Consider the following 16,487-nt stretch of genomic DNA (forward strand, 5'->3'; position numbering starts at 1 on the left):
ACATTTCTAATGTCTTTCTTCTTTTGGGACTTCTGTGAGTGTAATGTTTACTGTTCATTTTTATTGTTTATTTATTTTTTTAAATTATCTACTTCACTTTGTAAACATATATTTCCCATGTTAATAAAGCCCATTGAATTAAATTGAGAGAGAGAGAGAGAGAGAGAGAGAAAGGGAGAGAGAGAGAGAGAGAGAGAGAGAGAGAGAGAGAGAGAGAGAGAGAGAGAGAGAGAGACAGAGACAGAGACAGAGACAGAGACAGAGACAGAGACAGAGACAGAGAGAGAGAGAGAGAGAGAGACAGAGAGAGAGACAGAGACAGAGAGAGAGAGATCTGCAAAAAATAATCCTGCAGGATGAGCATTGTATCTGACCCCCCCACACCCCCTTAGCTAGGTTAGTGCCCTTCAAACAAGATAATTCATAACCAACATGAAAAAAAACACCAACACGCATAGCACCACTAGCATGTTGCTAACACGTTCACATCTAGACTGGTGGCGTTAGGGGGTAAAAAGCTGTCGCTTCCTGTTACTCTGGTAGCCATGGCTTTGGGTGATTAATGATTGAAAAACAAACACACTCAGTGATAATGAACACGGGCTCAGCAGGCTAACTCAGCTTATGCACCAATATTTAACCTTCACACATAGGGCAACGGTGATGATGGTGACAAGAACCAGTCCCACAATGCTATCATTGACCTCATTTCCACCAGTTTCCAAATGATACTTTCAACAGGAAGCAAACATAACCAGTAGCAACACGGAACATGTTGAACCAAAACAACCTTGACACTGACGAGTGAGCCGGCGGATCATGCTAATCAACGTTTGCTCTCTCACTTTCCTCTCCCTTTTTTCATTAACGCACCAAGACGCCTCCATTCATCTTTTAACAGGACAGTTTAGTGAGATATAGAAAGATAGAGCCTCCTGTTGCCTGTGCTGTGCTTTCCTGTTCTGCCTCCTAACTCATCACCTTTCCTGTGCTGCCTCCTAACTCATCACCTTTCCTGTGCTGCCTCCTAACTCATCACCTTTCCTGTTCTGCCTCCTAACTCATCACCTTTCCTGTTCTGCCTCCTAACTCATCACCTTTCCTGTTCTGCCTCCTAACTCATCACCTTTCCTGTGCTGCGCGTTGCCTCCTAACTCATCACCTTTCCTGTTCTGCCTCCTAACTCCTCACCTTTCCTGTTCGGTGCGCTGCCTCCTAACTCATCACCTTTCCAGTTCGGCCTCCTAACTCATCACCTTTCCTGTGCTGCCTCCTAACTCATCACCTTTCCTGTTCTGCCTCCTAACTCATCACCTTTCCTGTGCTGCGCGCTGCCTCCTAACTCATCACCTTTCCTGTTCTGCCTCCTAACTCCTCACCTTTCCTGTTCGGTGCGCTGCCTCCTAACTCATCACCTTTCCTGTTCTGCCTCCTAACTCCTCACCTTTCCTGTGCTGCGCGCTGCCTCCTAACTCATCACCAGCGTTATAAACTTGGATAGGGAGTCTACAACGGGCACCGATTGACAATGTTATGACACTTTCCCTCAGGGAAACGATGTGTTCCTGGTAGCATTGAGAACACATTACATCTGCACCAGAGGAGGCTGATGGGAGGAGCTATAGGAGGACGGGCTCATTGTAACGACTGGAATGGAGTTAGTGGAACGGAGTCAAACGTGGTTTCATTCATTCATTACGATGAGCCCATCCTCCTATAGCTCCTCCCACCAGCCTCCACTGATCTATACCAAGTCCATTATCCATTAGTGGCGCAGTAAACTGGATGAATTAGAAAAAGGCCGGCTATTGGCATGTTACTGGGAAGTAAAGGTTGTTCCCAGGTGGCAGTGCGTGCGTGTGTTTGTGCAAGAACGCATATGTGTGTGTTTTCGTGTTTCTGCATGTGTCAGTGTGTGTGTGTGTGTGTGTGTGTGTGTGTGTGTGTGTGTGTGTGTGTGTGTGTGTGTGTGTGTGTGTGTGTGTGTGTGTGTGTGTGTGTGTGTGTGTGTGTGTGTGTGTGTGTGTGTGTGTGTGTGTGTGTGTGTGTGTGTGTCTGTATGTGTATCTTTGTGTGTCAGTGTGTGTGTGTGTGTGTGTGTGTATCAGTGTGTGTCGGTGTGTCAGTGTGTGTCAGTGTGTGTGTGTGTGTGTGTGTGTGTGTGTCTGTATGTGTATTTTTGTGTGTCAGTGTGTGTGTGTGTGTGTGTATCAGTGTGTGTCGGTGTGTCAGTGTGTGTGTGTGTGTGTGTGTGTGTGTGTGTGTGTGTGTGTGTGTGTGTGTGTGTGTGTGTGTGTGTGTGTGTGTGTGTGTGTGTGTGTGTGTGTGTCGGTGTGTGTGTCGGTGTGTGAGTGTTTGTGTGTGTATCAGTGTGTGTGTGTGTGAGTGCGTGTGCAAGCATTAAGGAGTTCAGAGGAAGCTTCCCGCTAGCGTGTGTGTTTTTACTCTGAGCGGCGTGCTAGTAATTTGGGATGACAGCGTGTGCATGCTGGTTAAAACCCCCCTCTTTCTCCACCATTGGCGGTGCTCTCCAGGGGGAAAACTAACACAAAACCAGCACCAGTGAGAGCTGTCAATCATGAGGGAAGCTCACAAAGGCTCAGAGAGAGTGCCAAGATAACACACGGACATACTGTACACACACACACACACACACACACACACACACACACACACACACACACACACAAAACAGTAACAACAACAACAAAAACAACATCAACAACAACAAAACAACATCAACAACAACAAAACAACATCAACAACAACAAAACAACATCAACAACAACAAAACAACATCAACAACAACATCAACCACCGACATTCAACGACATTCAGAAAAACAAGTTAAAGTTTGAAATGAGTGTGTTTTCATTGAGCTGTGTTAACCCAGTCCACATCATCTGTGTACTTCCACTGGCTATTGGACTCACTCCGGTTTAATCTCTCTCTCTCTCTCTCTCTCTCTCTCTCAGCTTGCAGCCCGGGCACGTTCAAATCCAAGCAGGGCGAGGGTTTCTGCACACCTTGCCCACCCAACAGCCGTACCAGCTCTGGCGCAGCCAACGTATGCTCCTGCAGAAACGGCTTCTATCGCTCAGACACAGACTCACCAGACAACGCCTGCACCAGTAAGCAGGATGCTAGCATATACCCATAGACTTACAGTCATCGCACCAGTTAGCAGGATGCTAGCATATACCCATAGACTTACAGTCATTGCACCAGTTAGCAGGATGCTAGCATATACCCATAGACTTACAGTCATCGCACCAGTTAGCAGGATGCTAGCATATACCCATAGACTTACAGTCATTGCACCAGTTAGCAGGATGCTAGCATATACCCATAGACTTACAGTCATCGCACCAGTTAGCAGGATGCTAGCATATACCCATAGACTTACAGTCATCGCACCAGTTAGCAGGATGCTAGCATATACCCATAGACTTACAGTCATTGCACCAGTTAGCAGGATGCTAGCATATACCCATAGACTTACAGTCATTGCACCAGTTAGCAGTATGCTAGCATACACCCATAGACTTACAGTCATTGCACCAGTTAGCAGGATGCTAGCATACACCCATAGACTTACAGTCATTGCACCAGAAAGCAGGATGCTAGCATATACCCATAGACTTACAGTCATTGCACCAGTTAGCAGGATGCTAGCATACACCCATAGACTTACAGTCATTGCACCAGTTAGCAGGATGCTAGCATATACCCATAGACTTACAGTCATTGCACCAGTTAGCAGGATGCTAGCATACACCCATAGACTTACAGTCATTGCACCAGTTAGCAGGATGCTAGCATATACCCATAGACTTACAGTCATTGCACCAGAAAGCAGGATGCTAGCATATACCCATAGACTTACAGTCATTGCACCAGTAAGCAGGATGCTAGCATATACCCATAGACTTACAGTCATTGCACCAAAAAGCAGGATGCTAGCATATACCCATAGACTTACAGTCATTGCACCAGAAAGCAGGATGCTAGCATATACCCATAGACTTACAATCATTGCACCAGAAAGCAGGATGCTAGCATATACCCATAGACTTACAGTCATTGCACCAGAAAGCAGGATGCTAGCATATACCCATAGACTTACAGTCATTGCACCAGTTAGCAGGATGCTAGCATATACCCATAGACTTACGGTCATTGCACCAGTTAGCAGGATGCTAGCATATACCCATAGACTTACAGTCATTGCACCAGTTAGCAGGATGCTAGCATATACCCATAGACTTACAGTCATTGCACCAGAAAGCAAGATGCTAGCATATACCCATAGACTTACAGTCATTGCACCAGTTAGCAGGATGCTAGCATATACCCATAGACTTACAGTCATTGCACCAGAAAGCAGGATGCTAGCATATACCCATAGACTTACAGTCATTGCACCAGTTAGCAGGATGCTAGCATATACCCATAGACTTACAGTCATTGCACCAGAAAGCAGGATGCTAGCATATACCCATAGACTTACAGTCATTGCACCAGTTAGCAGGATGCTAGCATATACCCATAGACTTACAATCATTGCACCAGAAAGCAGGATGCTAGCATATACCCATAGACTTACAGTCATTGCACCAGTAAGCAGGATGCTAGCATATACCCATAGACTTACAGTTATTGCACCAGTTAGCAGGATGCTAGCATATACCCATAGACTTACAGTCATTGCACCAGCATTGCACCAGCATATACCATAGATGGTAACACTGAAGAAACAAGTCCTTTCTCTCTGAACTATGGCCTCACCTCAGAACCTGTATCACTCCTCTCTGAAGGGTCTGACAACCTTCCCACATTGCTACATGTACAGCAACAAACTAACAACGTCTAGCCTGACGTTATCGCTGCCGTTTTTACCCACCGTAGCCTGTACGTCTGTACAGCCGCTGCCTCGCTCTGGCAGAGTGGAGGAATTTATCTAGTAGATGTGTCTTAGTTAAGTACATGGAGAGCATGCACACACAAACACACACACGATCACACACACACACACACACACACACACACACACACACACACACACACACACACACACACACACACACACACACACACACACACACACACACACACACACACACACACACACACACACACACACACACACACACACACACACACAAAGGACTAATCCTTTCACTGGTGGTGATTCTCCCAAAGTGCTGCCAGAGATATGGCTCCCTAGCTGTTCGTATCCCAAAGTGCTGCCAATAATTGGATAAGAATTGCTTCTCTGCTGCCAATAGTCTCTCTCATCCCCCTTAGCTGTTTCCACACACACAAATATGCGTGCACGTGCACTGGCGTGCACAAGCTGGCATGCACGTGCACGCACACAAACACCCTCTCACACGCTCTCCTCCTCACAGAAAGAACTGTAACGTCCGTTTATTTTATTTGGAGCTTTCTCCAAGCAGAGAGAAGGGAACTCACCTCATCTAGCACCCCTAGCATCAAAGTCCTAATGAAATAGAATATATTACATTCTAATCCTTGTTATATTTGATGTCCTGTGGAATTGTTCAACATTGATGCTTTGGCATGACAATAAAGCATTTTTAAATTTAAAATATATATTTTTCTCTTTTCTTCCTCCCACAGCCGTCCCCTCGGCTCCACGCAGCGTCATCTCTAACGTCAATGAGACCTACCTGGTCCTGGAGTGGAGCGAGCCTCGTGACTCGGGCGGCCGCGACGACATCTTCTACAACGTCATCTGCAAGAAGTGCCTGCCCGAGCGCGGCATGTGCTCGCGCTGCGACGACAACGTAGACATCTCGCCGCGCCACCTGGGTCTGACGCAGCGGCGCGTGGCGGTCCGAAACCTGCAGGCCCACACCCAGTACAGCTTTGAGATCCAGGCAGTCAACGGTGTGTCGAATAAGAACCCGTACACGCCGCAGTTCTCCGCCGTCAATATCACCACCAACCAAGCCGGTAGGTAGAAGCTTGACCGTTGTATTGGATCGAATATATCTTTATTGTTGCATTGTGAAACAAACAAAAGATGCAGAGAAAGAGAACAAGGCCAGCCACAGAGCAACAACCCCAGGATTAATTAGCAGTGCCTTTCTCAAGGGTACAGTGGCACTGTGTTACAATCAGTGCTGCACTTTACGATAGAATTAATGGTGGTTGCGTCAAATCAAATCTAGCTTTTTATATACAGTACATTTCAGACATGGAATACAACACAATGGTGCTTCACAGGATTTTTTTAAATAAAAGCTGGAATATTGAGTACACAACAAACAAGATAAAAGGAAAAATAAATAGTATTTTTCAGCAGCAATGCAGGTAAAAGTAGACGTTTGTTCTGATAGCTACAGTCCCTCTGTATGTACAGTGCCTTGCAAATGTATTCACCCCCCTTGGCGTTTTCCTATTTTGTTTCATTACAACCTGTAATTTAAATTTATTTTTATTTGGATTTCATGTAATGGACATACACAAAATAGTCCAAATTGGTGAAGTGAAATTTAAAAAAATTACTTGTTTTATAAAAAATTTAAAACTGAAAAGTGGTGCGTGCATATGTATTCACCCCCTTTGATTTTAAGCCGCTAAATAAGATCTGGTGCCACCAATTACCTTCAGAAGTCACATCATTAGTTAAATATAGTCCTCCTGTGTGCAATCTAAGTGTCACATGATCTGTCACATGATCTGCTGAAAGGCCCCAGAGTCTGCAACACCACTAAGCAAGGGGCACCACCAAGCAAGCGGCACTATGAAGACCAAGGAGCTCTCCAAACAGGTCAAGGACAAAGTTGTGGAGAAGTACAGATCATGGTTTGATGATAAAAATATATCTGAAACTTTGAACATCCCACGGAGCACCATTAAATCCATTATTAAAACATGGAAAGAATATGACACCACAACAAACCTGCCAAGAGAGAGCCGCCCACCAAAACTCACGGACCAGGCAAGGAGAGCATTAATCAGAGGCAACAAAGAGACCAAAGATAACCCTTAAGAAGCTGCAAAGCTCCACAGCGGAGATTGTATCTGTCCATAGGACCACTTTAACCCGTACACTCCACAGAGCTGGGCTTTACAGAAGAGTGGCCAGAAAAAAGCCATTGCTTAAACAAAAACATAAGCAAACACTTTTAGTTTTCGCCAAAAGGCATGTGGGAGACTCCCCAAGCATATGAAGGAGGTACTCTGGTCAGATGAGACAAACATTTTGCTTTTTGCCATCAAGGAAAAAGCTATGTCTGGCGCAAACCCAACACCTCTCATCACCCCGAGAACACCATCCCCAGAAGCATGGAGGTGTAGCATCATGCTATGGGGATGTTCTTCATTGGCAGGGTCTGGGAAACTGGTCAGAATTGAAGGAATGATGGATGGCACCAAATACAGGGAAATTCCTGAGGGAAACCTGTTTCAGTCTTCCAGAGATTTGAGACTGGGACAGAGGTTCACCTTCCAGCAGGACAATGACCCTAAGCATACTGATAAAGCAACAGTCAACTGGTTTAAGGGGAAACATTTATATATCTTGGAATGGCCTAGTCAAAGCCCAGACCTTAATCCAATTGAGAATCTGTGGTATGACTTAAAGATTGCTGTACACCAGCGGAGCCCATCCAACTTGAAGGAGCTGGAGCAGTACTGCCTTGAAGAATGGGCAAAAATCCCAATGGCTAGATGTGCCAAGCTAATAGAGACATATCCCAAGAGACTTGCAGCTGTAATTGCTGCAAAAGGTGGCTCTACAAAGTGTTGACTTTGTGCAGGTGAATAGTTATACACGCTCAAGTTTTCTGTTTTTGTGTGTGTCTTATTTCTTGTTTGTTTTACAATAAAAACATATTTTGCTTTTTCAAAGTGGTAGGCATGTTGTGTAAATCAAATGATACAACCCCCCCCCAAAAATACATTTTAATTCCAGGTTGTAAGGCAACAAAATAGAAAAAATGCCAAGGGGGATGAATACTTTCATAAGCCGCTGTAAGTATGGGTTACATATAGTATGCATTTTAAGTGAGGCATAAGAAGAAAAACAATTACATGAGCATTTACCAAAGGACATTTCCACAGCACTTGGCACACACCGCCACGAATAACAACAGTGAGGCAGTGTTTCGTGTATGACTCGGCATTCAACCTGCAGTGTTCTGCCCACTAGGATCAACCCACTGTTAACCCATGGCATCTTCAGTAACTACCTAGCTAACCCATTTGGTTCCTTGGATTTTGTTGCGATCAACCCACTGTTAACTGGTTTCCCACTAGTTTCACATTGATTGTGGGGAACGAAGCAAAATATTTTCTGACTTGTGAAACATCATGTTTTTTTAAAAACATTCTGAGAACAGAAGTGAAAATTTCACCTCTTCTGGGAATGTTTATTTTTAGGTTGCAGGGAGGTTCTGAGAACGTTTTACTATGGTTCCAGGGAGGTTCTGAGAACATTTTAATCTGGTTCCAGGGAGGATCTGAGAACATTTACTCTGGTTCCAGGGAGGTTCTGAGAACATTTTAATCTGGATCCAGGGAGGTTCTGAGAACATTTTACTCTGGTTCCAGGGAGGTTCTGAGAACATTTTACTCTGGTTCCAGGGAGGTTCTGAGAATGTTTTACTATGATTCCAGGGAGGTTCTGAGAATGTTTTACTATGGATCCAGGGAGGTTCTGAGAATGTTTTACTCTGGTTCCAGGGAGGTTCTGAGAACATTTACTCTGGTTCCAGGGAGGTTCTGAGAATGTTTTACTATGGATCCAGGGAGATTCTGAGAACGTTTTACTCTGGTTCCAGGGAGAATCTGAGAACGTTATACTCTGGTTCCAGGGAGAATCTGAGAACGTTATACTCTGGTTCCAGGGAGGTTCTGAGAACGTTTTACTCTGGTTCCTTGAAACTTTTCCTGGGAGGTTTTATTGATGTTCTGAGAACAAAATTATAGGTTATTTAATAACTTCCTTAAAACTTTCACTGAATGTTTCAGTAAGACTTTTAATAACACCGCTAGCTTATTTTATGTTAACTTTTTGAACTCCAAGCACAGACAGGACACATGGAAATTAATTTCCTTAGGCATTAATCATGCAAACATACATTTTTATTGTGACACGGCATCAGTGAGATTCAAACCTATAATTTTATATTTTCTGTCCATGGAAATGTTCCATTACGCCACCAGGATGGAGCTATAATGCCATGTTTACGAATAAAAAGCTGTTAATTTTAGTCTATTCAAACAGACACCATTTCAAAGGAAACGAGCACTCATTAAGATCAGGTGTGGCCAATTAATGGGCGTGGCCAACACACCTGAACACACTTAACAAGATAGAGGAAAGAGAGTTTTGTTGATGCTGATAATGGAAATTATATGTATTTAAATAACATTCTTAGATATTCGCAGAACATTAGAAAAGTTTTCTTGTGGTTTTTAGGGAAAGTTTTCTTAACATTCTGAAAACGGAATGTACGTTCTTAAATAATTCTCGATACAATTTGAGAACATGACTTTAAATAGAGCCATGAGGAAACCTGTAGCAAACACAGTACTGAAATTCCACAGAAGAACAATGTTTCTAAAACGTTCTTTGAACATATGGTTCTCAGAATGTTTTGTGCTAGCTGGGTAGGCCACCATAGCGATCTGCACCACCGAGACCCATACAGTTTTTTCTATGCATCTGAGAAGATGCAGGCTAGGCAAACCTCTTTTGGGGATAGATGATGAGTTAAGTGGAATGGGTAGTGTGTATTGAGTTTGCCTTGCTCTGTAAGTGGACGTTCTTATACAGTTTTGAGTTTGGCCTGTGTCTGTTGCGTTAGGGACAGAGATATATGTTGGATTTTCCCTAGTTTAGGCCGATAACTAGGGTCTGATGGGTAGCTGGGGTTTGTGTGTAAATTTGTGTGTAGACTTTGCCCTGGTGTAGGCCGATAGCTGGGGTCTGATGGGTAGCTGGTTTTTGCCTATGGGTCTTTACGTAAAGTATTTTCTACAGACAGGTTTAGAGAGACCGGATTATCCTTCTCCACAGTCGTGTGTTCCTTGTTCCTCCTATCCCTTCTGTTTCTCCTCAAAGCCTAAGGAAAGGAACGGGAATGACCCACTGTTTGTGCCTGGGGGTCCTGCGCGGATCCCCGGGCCCCGTAGTCCCCCATTGTTGCCAAAAGGTCAGATACCGGGGGCCACAGGGGTGACAGAGACTCCTGTCCAACACAGTGCACCCCCCGGAGGAGTGCAGGTCAGGGGTGAGGAGGATGGGGGCAGATATCTACCAGTGTGGGGGGGCCAAAGGTTACAGGTTAGTGTGGAGGGCCCAGCCCACCATGGTTACAGGTTAGTGTGGGGGGCCCAGCCCACCATGGTTACAGGTTAGTGTGGGGCTCAGCCCACCATGGTTACAGGTTAGTGTGGGGCTCAGCCCACCATGGTTACAGGTTAGTGTGGGGCTCAGCCCACCATGGTTACAGGTTAGTGTGGGGCTCAGCCCACCATGGTTACAGGTTAGTGTGGTTCCCAGCCCACCATGGTTACAGGTTAGTGTGGTTCCCAGCCCACCATGGTTACATGTTAGTGTGGGGCTCAGCCCACCATGGTTACAGGTTAGTGTGGGGCTCAGCCCACCATGGTTACAGGTTAGTGTGTGGGGCTCAGCCCACCATGGTTACAGGTTAGTGTGTGGGGCTCAGCCCACCATGGTTACAGGTTAGTGTGGTTCCCAGCCCACCATGGTTACAGGTTAGTGTGTGGGGCTCAGCCCACCATGGTTACAGGTTAGTGTGTGGGGCCCAGCCCACCATGGTTACAGGTTAGTGTGGTTCCCAGCCCACCATGGTTACAGGTTAGTGTGGGGCTCAGCCCACCATGGTTACAGGTTAGTGTGGGGCTCAGCCCACCATGGTTACAGGTTAGTGTGGGGCTCAGCCCACCATGGTTACAGGTTAGTGTGTGGGGCTCAGCCCACCATGGTTACAGGTTAGTGTGGTTCTCAGCCCACCATGGTTACATGTTAGTGTGTGGGGCTCAGCCCACCATGGTTACAGGTTAGTGTGGGGCTCAGCCCACCATGGTTACAGGTTAGTGTGGGGCTCAGCCCACCATGGTTACAGGTTAGTGTGTGGGGCTCAGCCCACCATGGTTACAGGTTAGTGTGGGGCTCAGCCCACCATGGTTACAGGTTAGTGTGGTTCCCAGCCCACCATGGTTACAGGTTAGTGTGGTTCCCAGCATACCATGGTTACAGGTTAGTGTGGTTCCCAGCCCACCATGGTTACAGGTTAGTGTGTGGGGCTCAGCCCACCATGGTTACAGGTTAGTGTGCGGCCCCAGCCTGCCATGGTTACAGGTTAGTGTGGTTCCCAGCCCACCATGGTTACAGGTTAGTGTGGTTCTCAGCCCACCATGGTTACAGGTTAGTGTGGTTCCCAGCCCACCATGGTTACAGGTTAGTGTGTGGCTCAGCCCACCATGGTTACAGGTTAGTGTGGGGCTCAGCCCACCATGGTTACAGGTTAGTGTGTGGGGCTCAGCCCACCATGGTTACAGGTTAGTGTGGGGCTCAGCCCACCATGGTTACAGGTTAGTGTGTGGGGCTCAGCCCACCATGGTTACAGGTTAGTGTGGGGCTCAGCCCACCATGGTTACAGGTTAGTGTGGGGCTCAGCCCACCATGGTTACAGGTTAGTGTGGGGCTCAGCCCACCATGGTTACAGGTTAGTGTGTGGGGCTCAGCCCACCATGGTTACAGGTTAGTGTGTGGGGCTCAGCCCACCATGGTTACAGGTTAGTGTGTGGGGCTCAGCCCACCATGGTTACAGGTTAGTGTGTGGGGCTCAGCCCACCATGGTTACAGGTTAGTGTGGGGCTCAGCCCACCATGGTTACAGGTTAGTGTGTGGGGCTCAGCCCACCTAGGTTACAGGTTAGTGTGGGGCTCAGCCCACCATGGTTACAGGTTAGTGTGTTGCTCAGCCCACCATGGTTACAGGTTAGTGTGGGGCTCAGCCCACCATGGTTACAGGTTAGTGTGTGGGGCTCAGCCCACCATGGTTACAGGTTAGTGTGGGGCTCAGCCCACCATGGTTACAGGTTAGTGTGTGGGGCTCAGCCCACCATGGTTACAGGTTAGTGTGTGGGGCTCAGCCCACCATGGTTACAGGTTAGTGTGGGGCTCAGCCCACCATGGTTACAGGTTAGTGTGTGGGGCTCAGCCCACCATGGTTACAGGTTAGTGTGGGGCTCAGCCCACCATGGTTACAGGTTAGTGTGCGGCCCCAGCCTGCCATGGTTACAGGTTAGTGTGTGGGGCTCAGCCCACCATGGTTACAGGTTAGTGTGCGGCCCAGCCCACCATGGTTACAGGTTAGTGTGGGGGGCCCAGCTCACCATGGTTACCAGTTACTCCCCAGTGTCTTGGCCAGGAGGAGGCCCCTATGCCCCTTAATCCTCAGGCTAGAGTGACCGGGGAATCTGCCCAGGGAGTATTGTCTGTGGGGAGAGGTTGGAGTTTTTCAGGAAGTGATGGGTGGCTGGTGGTAGGCTACTACGTGGGGATGGGGTTTTGGGCTTTTGAAGAAAGAGGAAGAGAGAGAGAGAGAGAGAGAAGGGTGGAGAGATTGAGAGAAGGGGGGAGTGACAGAGGGGAGAGAGAGAGGAAGAGAGGGGAAGCGGAGAGAGAGAGGGGGAGGTCTGTGGTGGTGGGGGTGACAAAGACAAGAGGAAGAAAGGAGCTCCACGTGAAAGGATCAAAGTACCGAACTAGGGGATTAGAAACCTTTTAACAAAAAGTATTGGAGGGATAGAGGGAGAAATAGAGTGTGTGTGTGGGGGGGTGCAATGATACAGGAAGGAATGGAAGGAAGAGGTGGATACCCAGAGGAGAAGAGGTGGATACCCAGAGGAGAAGAGGTGGATACCCGGAGGAGAAGAGGTGGATACCCAGAGGAGAAGACGTGGATACCCGGATGAGAAGAGGTGGATACCATGAGGAGAAGAGGTGGATACCAGGAGAAGAAGAGGTGGATACTAGGAGGAGAAGAGGTGGATACTAGGAGGAGCAGAGGTGGATACTAGGAGGAGAAGAGGTGGATACTAGGAGGAGAAGAGGTGGATACCAGAAGGAGAAGAGGTGGATACTAGGAGGAGAAGAGGTGGATACCCGGAGGAGAAGAGGTGGATACCATGAGGAGAAGAGGTGGATACCAGAAGGAGAAGAGGTGGATACTAGGAGGAGAAGAGGTGGATACCCGGAGGAGAAGAGGTGGATACCATGAGGAGAAGAGGTGGATACCAGAAGGAGAAGAGGTGGATACCCGGAGGAGAAGAGGTGGATACCAGAAGGAGAAGAGGTGGATACTAGGAGGAGAAGAGGTGGATACCAGAAGGAGAAGAGGTGGATACTAGGAGGAGAAGAGGTGGATACCAGAAGGAGAAGAGGTGGATACCCGGAGGAGAAGAGGTGGATACCAGAAGGAGAAGAGGTGGATACTAGGAGGAGAAGAGGTGGATACCCGGAGGAGAAGAGGTGGATACCATGAGGAGAAGAGGTGGATACCAGAAGGAGAAGAGGTGGATACTAGGAGGAGAAGAGGTGGATACCCGGAGGAGAAGAGGTGGATACCATGAGGAGAAGAGGTGGATACCAGAAGGAGAAGAGGTGGATACCCGGAGGAGAAGAGGTGGATACCAGAAGGAGAAGAGGTGGATACTAGGAGGAGAAGAGGTGGATACCCGGAGGAGAAGAGGTGGATACCCGGAGGAGAAGAGGTGGATACCAGAAGGAGAAGAGGTGGATACCAGGAGGAGAAGAGGTGGATACTAGGAGGAGCAGAGGTGGATACTAGGAGGAGAAGAGGTGGATACCCGGAGGAGAAGAGGTGGATACCAGAAGGAGAAGAGGTGGATACCATGAGGAGAAGAGGTGGATACCAGAAGGAGAAGAGGTGGATACCCGGAGGAGAAGAGGTGGATACCAGAAGGAGAAGAGGTGGATACTAGGAGGAGAAGAGGTGGATACCCGGAGGAGAAGAGGTGGATACTAGGAGGAGAAGAGGTGGATACCCAGAGGAGAAGAGGTGGATACTAGGAGGAGAAGAGGTGGATACTAGGAGGAGAAGAGGTGGATACTAGGAGGAGAAGAGGTGGATACCAGAAGGAGAAGAGGTGGATACTAGGAGGAGAAGAGGTGGATACCCGGAGGAGAAGAGGTGGATACCATGAGGAGAAGAGGTGGATACCAGAAGGAGAAGAGGTGGATACTAGGAGGAGAAGAGGTGGATACCCGGAGGAGAAGAGATGTATACCATGAGGAGAAGAGGTGGATACCAGAAGGAGAAGAGGTGGATACCCGGAGGAGAAGAGGTGGATACCAGAAGGAGAAGAGGTGGATACTAGGAGGAGAAGAGGTGGATACTAGGAGGAGAAGAGGTGGATACCCGGAGGAGAAGAGGTGGATACCAGAAGGAGAAGAGGTGGATACCAGAAGGAGAAGAGGTGGATACCCGGAGGAGAAGAGGTGGATACTAGGAGGAGAAGAGGTGGATACTAGGAGGAGAAGAGGTGGATACCAGAAGGAGAAGAGGTGGATACTAGGAGGAGAAGAGGTGGATACTAGGAGGAGAAGAGGTGGATACCCGGAGGAGAAGAGGTGGATACTAGGAGGAGAAGAGGTGGATACTAGGAGGAGAAGAGGTGGATACCCGGAGGAGAAGAGGTGGATACCCGGAGGAGAAGAGGTGGATACCCGGAGGAGAAGAGGTGGATACTAGGAGGAGAAGAGGTGGATACTAGGAGGAGAAGAGGTGGATACCAGAAGGAGAAGCGGTGGATACCAGAAGGAGAAGAGGTGGATACTAGGAGGAGAAGAGGTGGATACTAGGAGGAGAAGAGGTGGATACCAGAAGGAGAAGAGGTGGATACCCGGAGGAGAAGAGGTGGATACCCGGAGGAGAAGAGGTGGATACTAGGAGGAGAAGAGGTGGATACTAGGAGGAGAAGAGGTGGATACCCGGAGGAGAAGAGGTGGATACCAGAAGGAGAAGAGGTGGATACCCGGAGGAGAAGAGGTGGATACTAGCAGTGAATTAACATCCATTTTGTCTTCCCTGTTCCCCGTTCTCACAGCTCCATCTGCAGTACCTACAGTTCACCTGATGGGGGCCACAGCGAGCACCATGAGTCTTTCCTGGCTGCCCCCTGAAAAACCCAACGGAATCATTCTGGATTATGAGATTAAGTACCATGAGAAGGTAAGCAACAACGTAAGTCAACACTTCTTATTTCCACATCCTATTTCAAAAGTCTTATTTTTGCATAAATAATATTATCCCATTCACCTCAACAACAACCGTTCCGGCAAAAGCCTTAATCGTGTCCCTCTGTCTTTCTCTCTTTCTTTCTTTCCTTCCTTCGTTCCCCTCCCAATATCCTCAGCATTTCTTTCTGTTCACCCCTCGACCTCCTTTTATAAAGTTGAAGTGTTTCTGACTACTACCATAACCTACACAAGGGGGGAGGTCCATGTGGATTGGCCTACCTGAGGAGAGAACAAAGTCTCTCAGTGTATCTCTATCTGTTTGTTGTCCTGTTGTAGTCGATGATTTAAAGCTCTCTTATGCCTCGTGCTGCCATTCTCCGTCTGTTCGGGAAGATTTGTTGGACGCGGCATGCGCCACACAGTTGGTTGTGGGGAAGGCGATGAATACGGATTATAATGATGAATGAGGGGATGTAGTTTGTTTTCTGATGTATTTCTAAACCGTTCCGTGTGCGTTTGGTTTTTGCAGGACCAGGGAGAAGCCATTGCCCACACCATGACCGCTCAAAGGAGTTCTGCCCGCATCGAGGGGCTGAAGGCCGGCACGCCATACGTGGTCCAGGTCCGGGCCCGCACGGTGGCCGGGTACGGTCGCTACAGCAGCCCCGCCGACTTCAGCACCAACCTGCAAAGTATGTTTGAGCTAACTTTATTTATCCCCCGAGGGGACATTGGGGTTTGTCACTAGCATTGGATACAGTGCATTCAGAAAATATTCAGACCCCTTGACTTTTTCTCAATTTTGTTACGTTACAGCTTTTTCTAAAATTGATTAAATTAAATTTTCCCCTCATCAATCTACACACAGTACCCCAAAGTGACAATGCAAAAACAAGTTTATAGAATGTTTGCAAGTGTATAAAAAAAAAATATATATATATATTCTCTCATCATTACTCAATGCCTAGGTTTGCCTCCAATGTACTCACATCCTACCATACCTTTGTCTGTACATTATGCCTTGAATCTATGCTATCGTGCCCAGAAACCTGCTCCTTTTACTCTCTGTTCCGAACGTGCTAGACGGCCAGTTCGTATAGCATTTAGCCGTACCCTTATCCTACTTCTCCTCTGTTCCTCTGGTGATGTAGAGGTTAATCCAGGTCCTGCAGTGCCTAGCTCCACTCCCACTCCCCAGGTGCTCTCATTTGTTG

General features: G+C 47.5%; 1 protein-coding gene across 17 annotated transcripts in view; it reads left to right on the top strand.

Moving 5' to 3' along the window:
• Nucleotides 1–16,487, top strand: part of LOC139539416 (ephrin type-B receptor 3-like) — a 152,764-nt gene that overhangs the window by 98,848 nt on the left and 37,429 nt on the right. For 11 of the 17 annotated variants that reach the window (XM_071342350.1, XM_071342363.1, XM_071342358.1 and 8 more), the window contains exons 4-7: nt 2,976–3,131; nt 5,644–5,979; nt 15,141–15,277; nt 15,803–15,965. In XM_071342350.1, the coding sequence (XP_071198451.1) occupies nt 2,976–3,131; nt 5,644–5,979; nt 15,141–15,277; nt 15,803–15,965 (792 nt within the window). The remainder of the gene's footprint in view (nt 1–2,975; nt 3,132–5,643; nt 5,980–15,140; nt 15,278–15,802; nt 15,966–16,487) is intronic. The other 6 variants (XM_071342352.1, XM_071342357.1, XM_071342355.1 and 3 more) reach the window with 1 other exon arrangement.

Source organism: Salvelinus alpinus, chromosome 15, assembly GCF_045679555.1.
Source record: "Salvelinus alpinus chromosome 15, SLU_Salpinus.1, whole genome shotgun sequence".
Taxonomy (NCBI): Eukaryota; Metazoa; Chordata; class Actinopteri; order Salmoniformes; family Salmonidae; genus Salvelinus; species Salvelinus alpinus.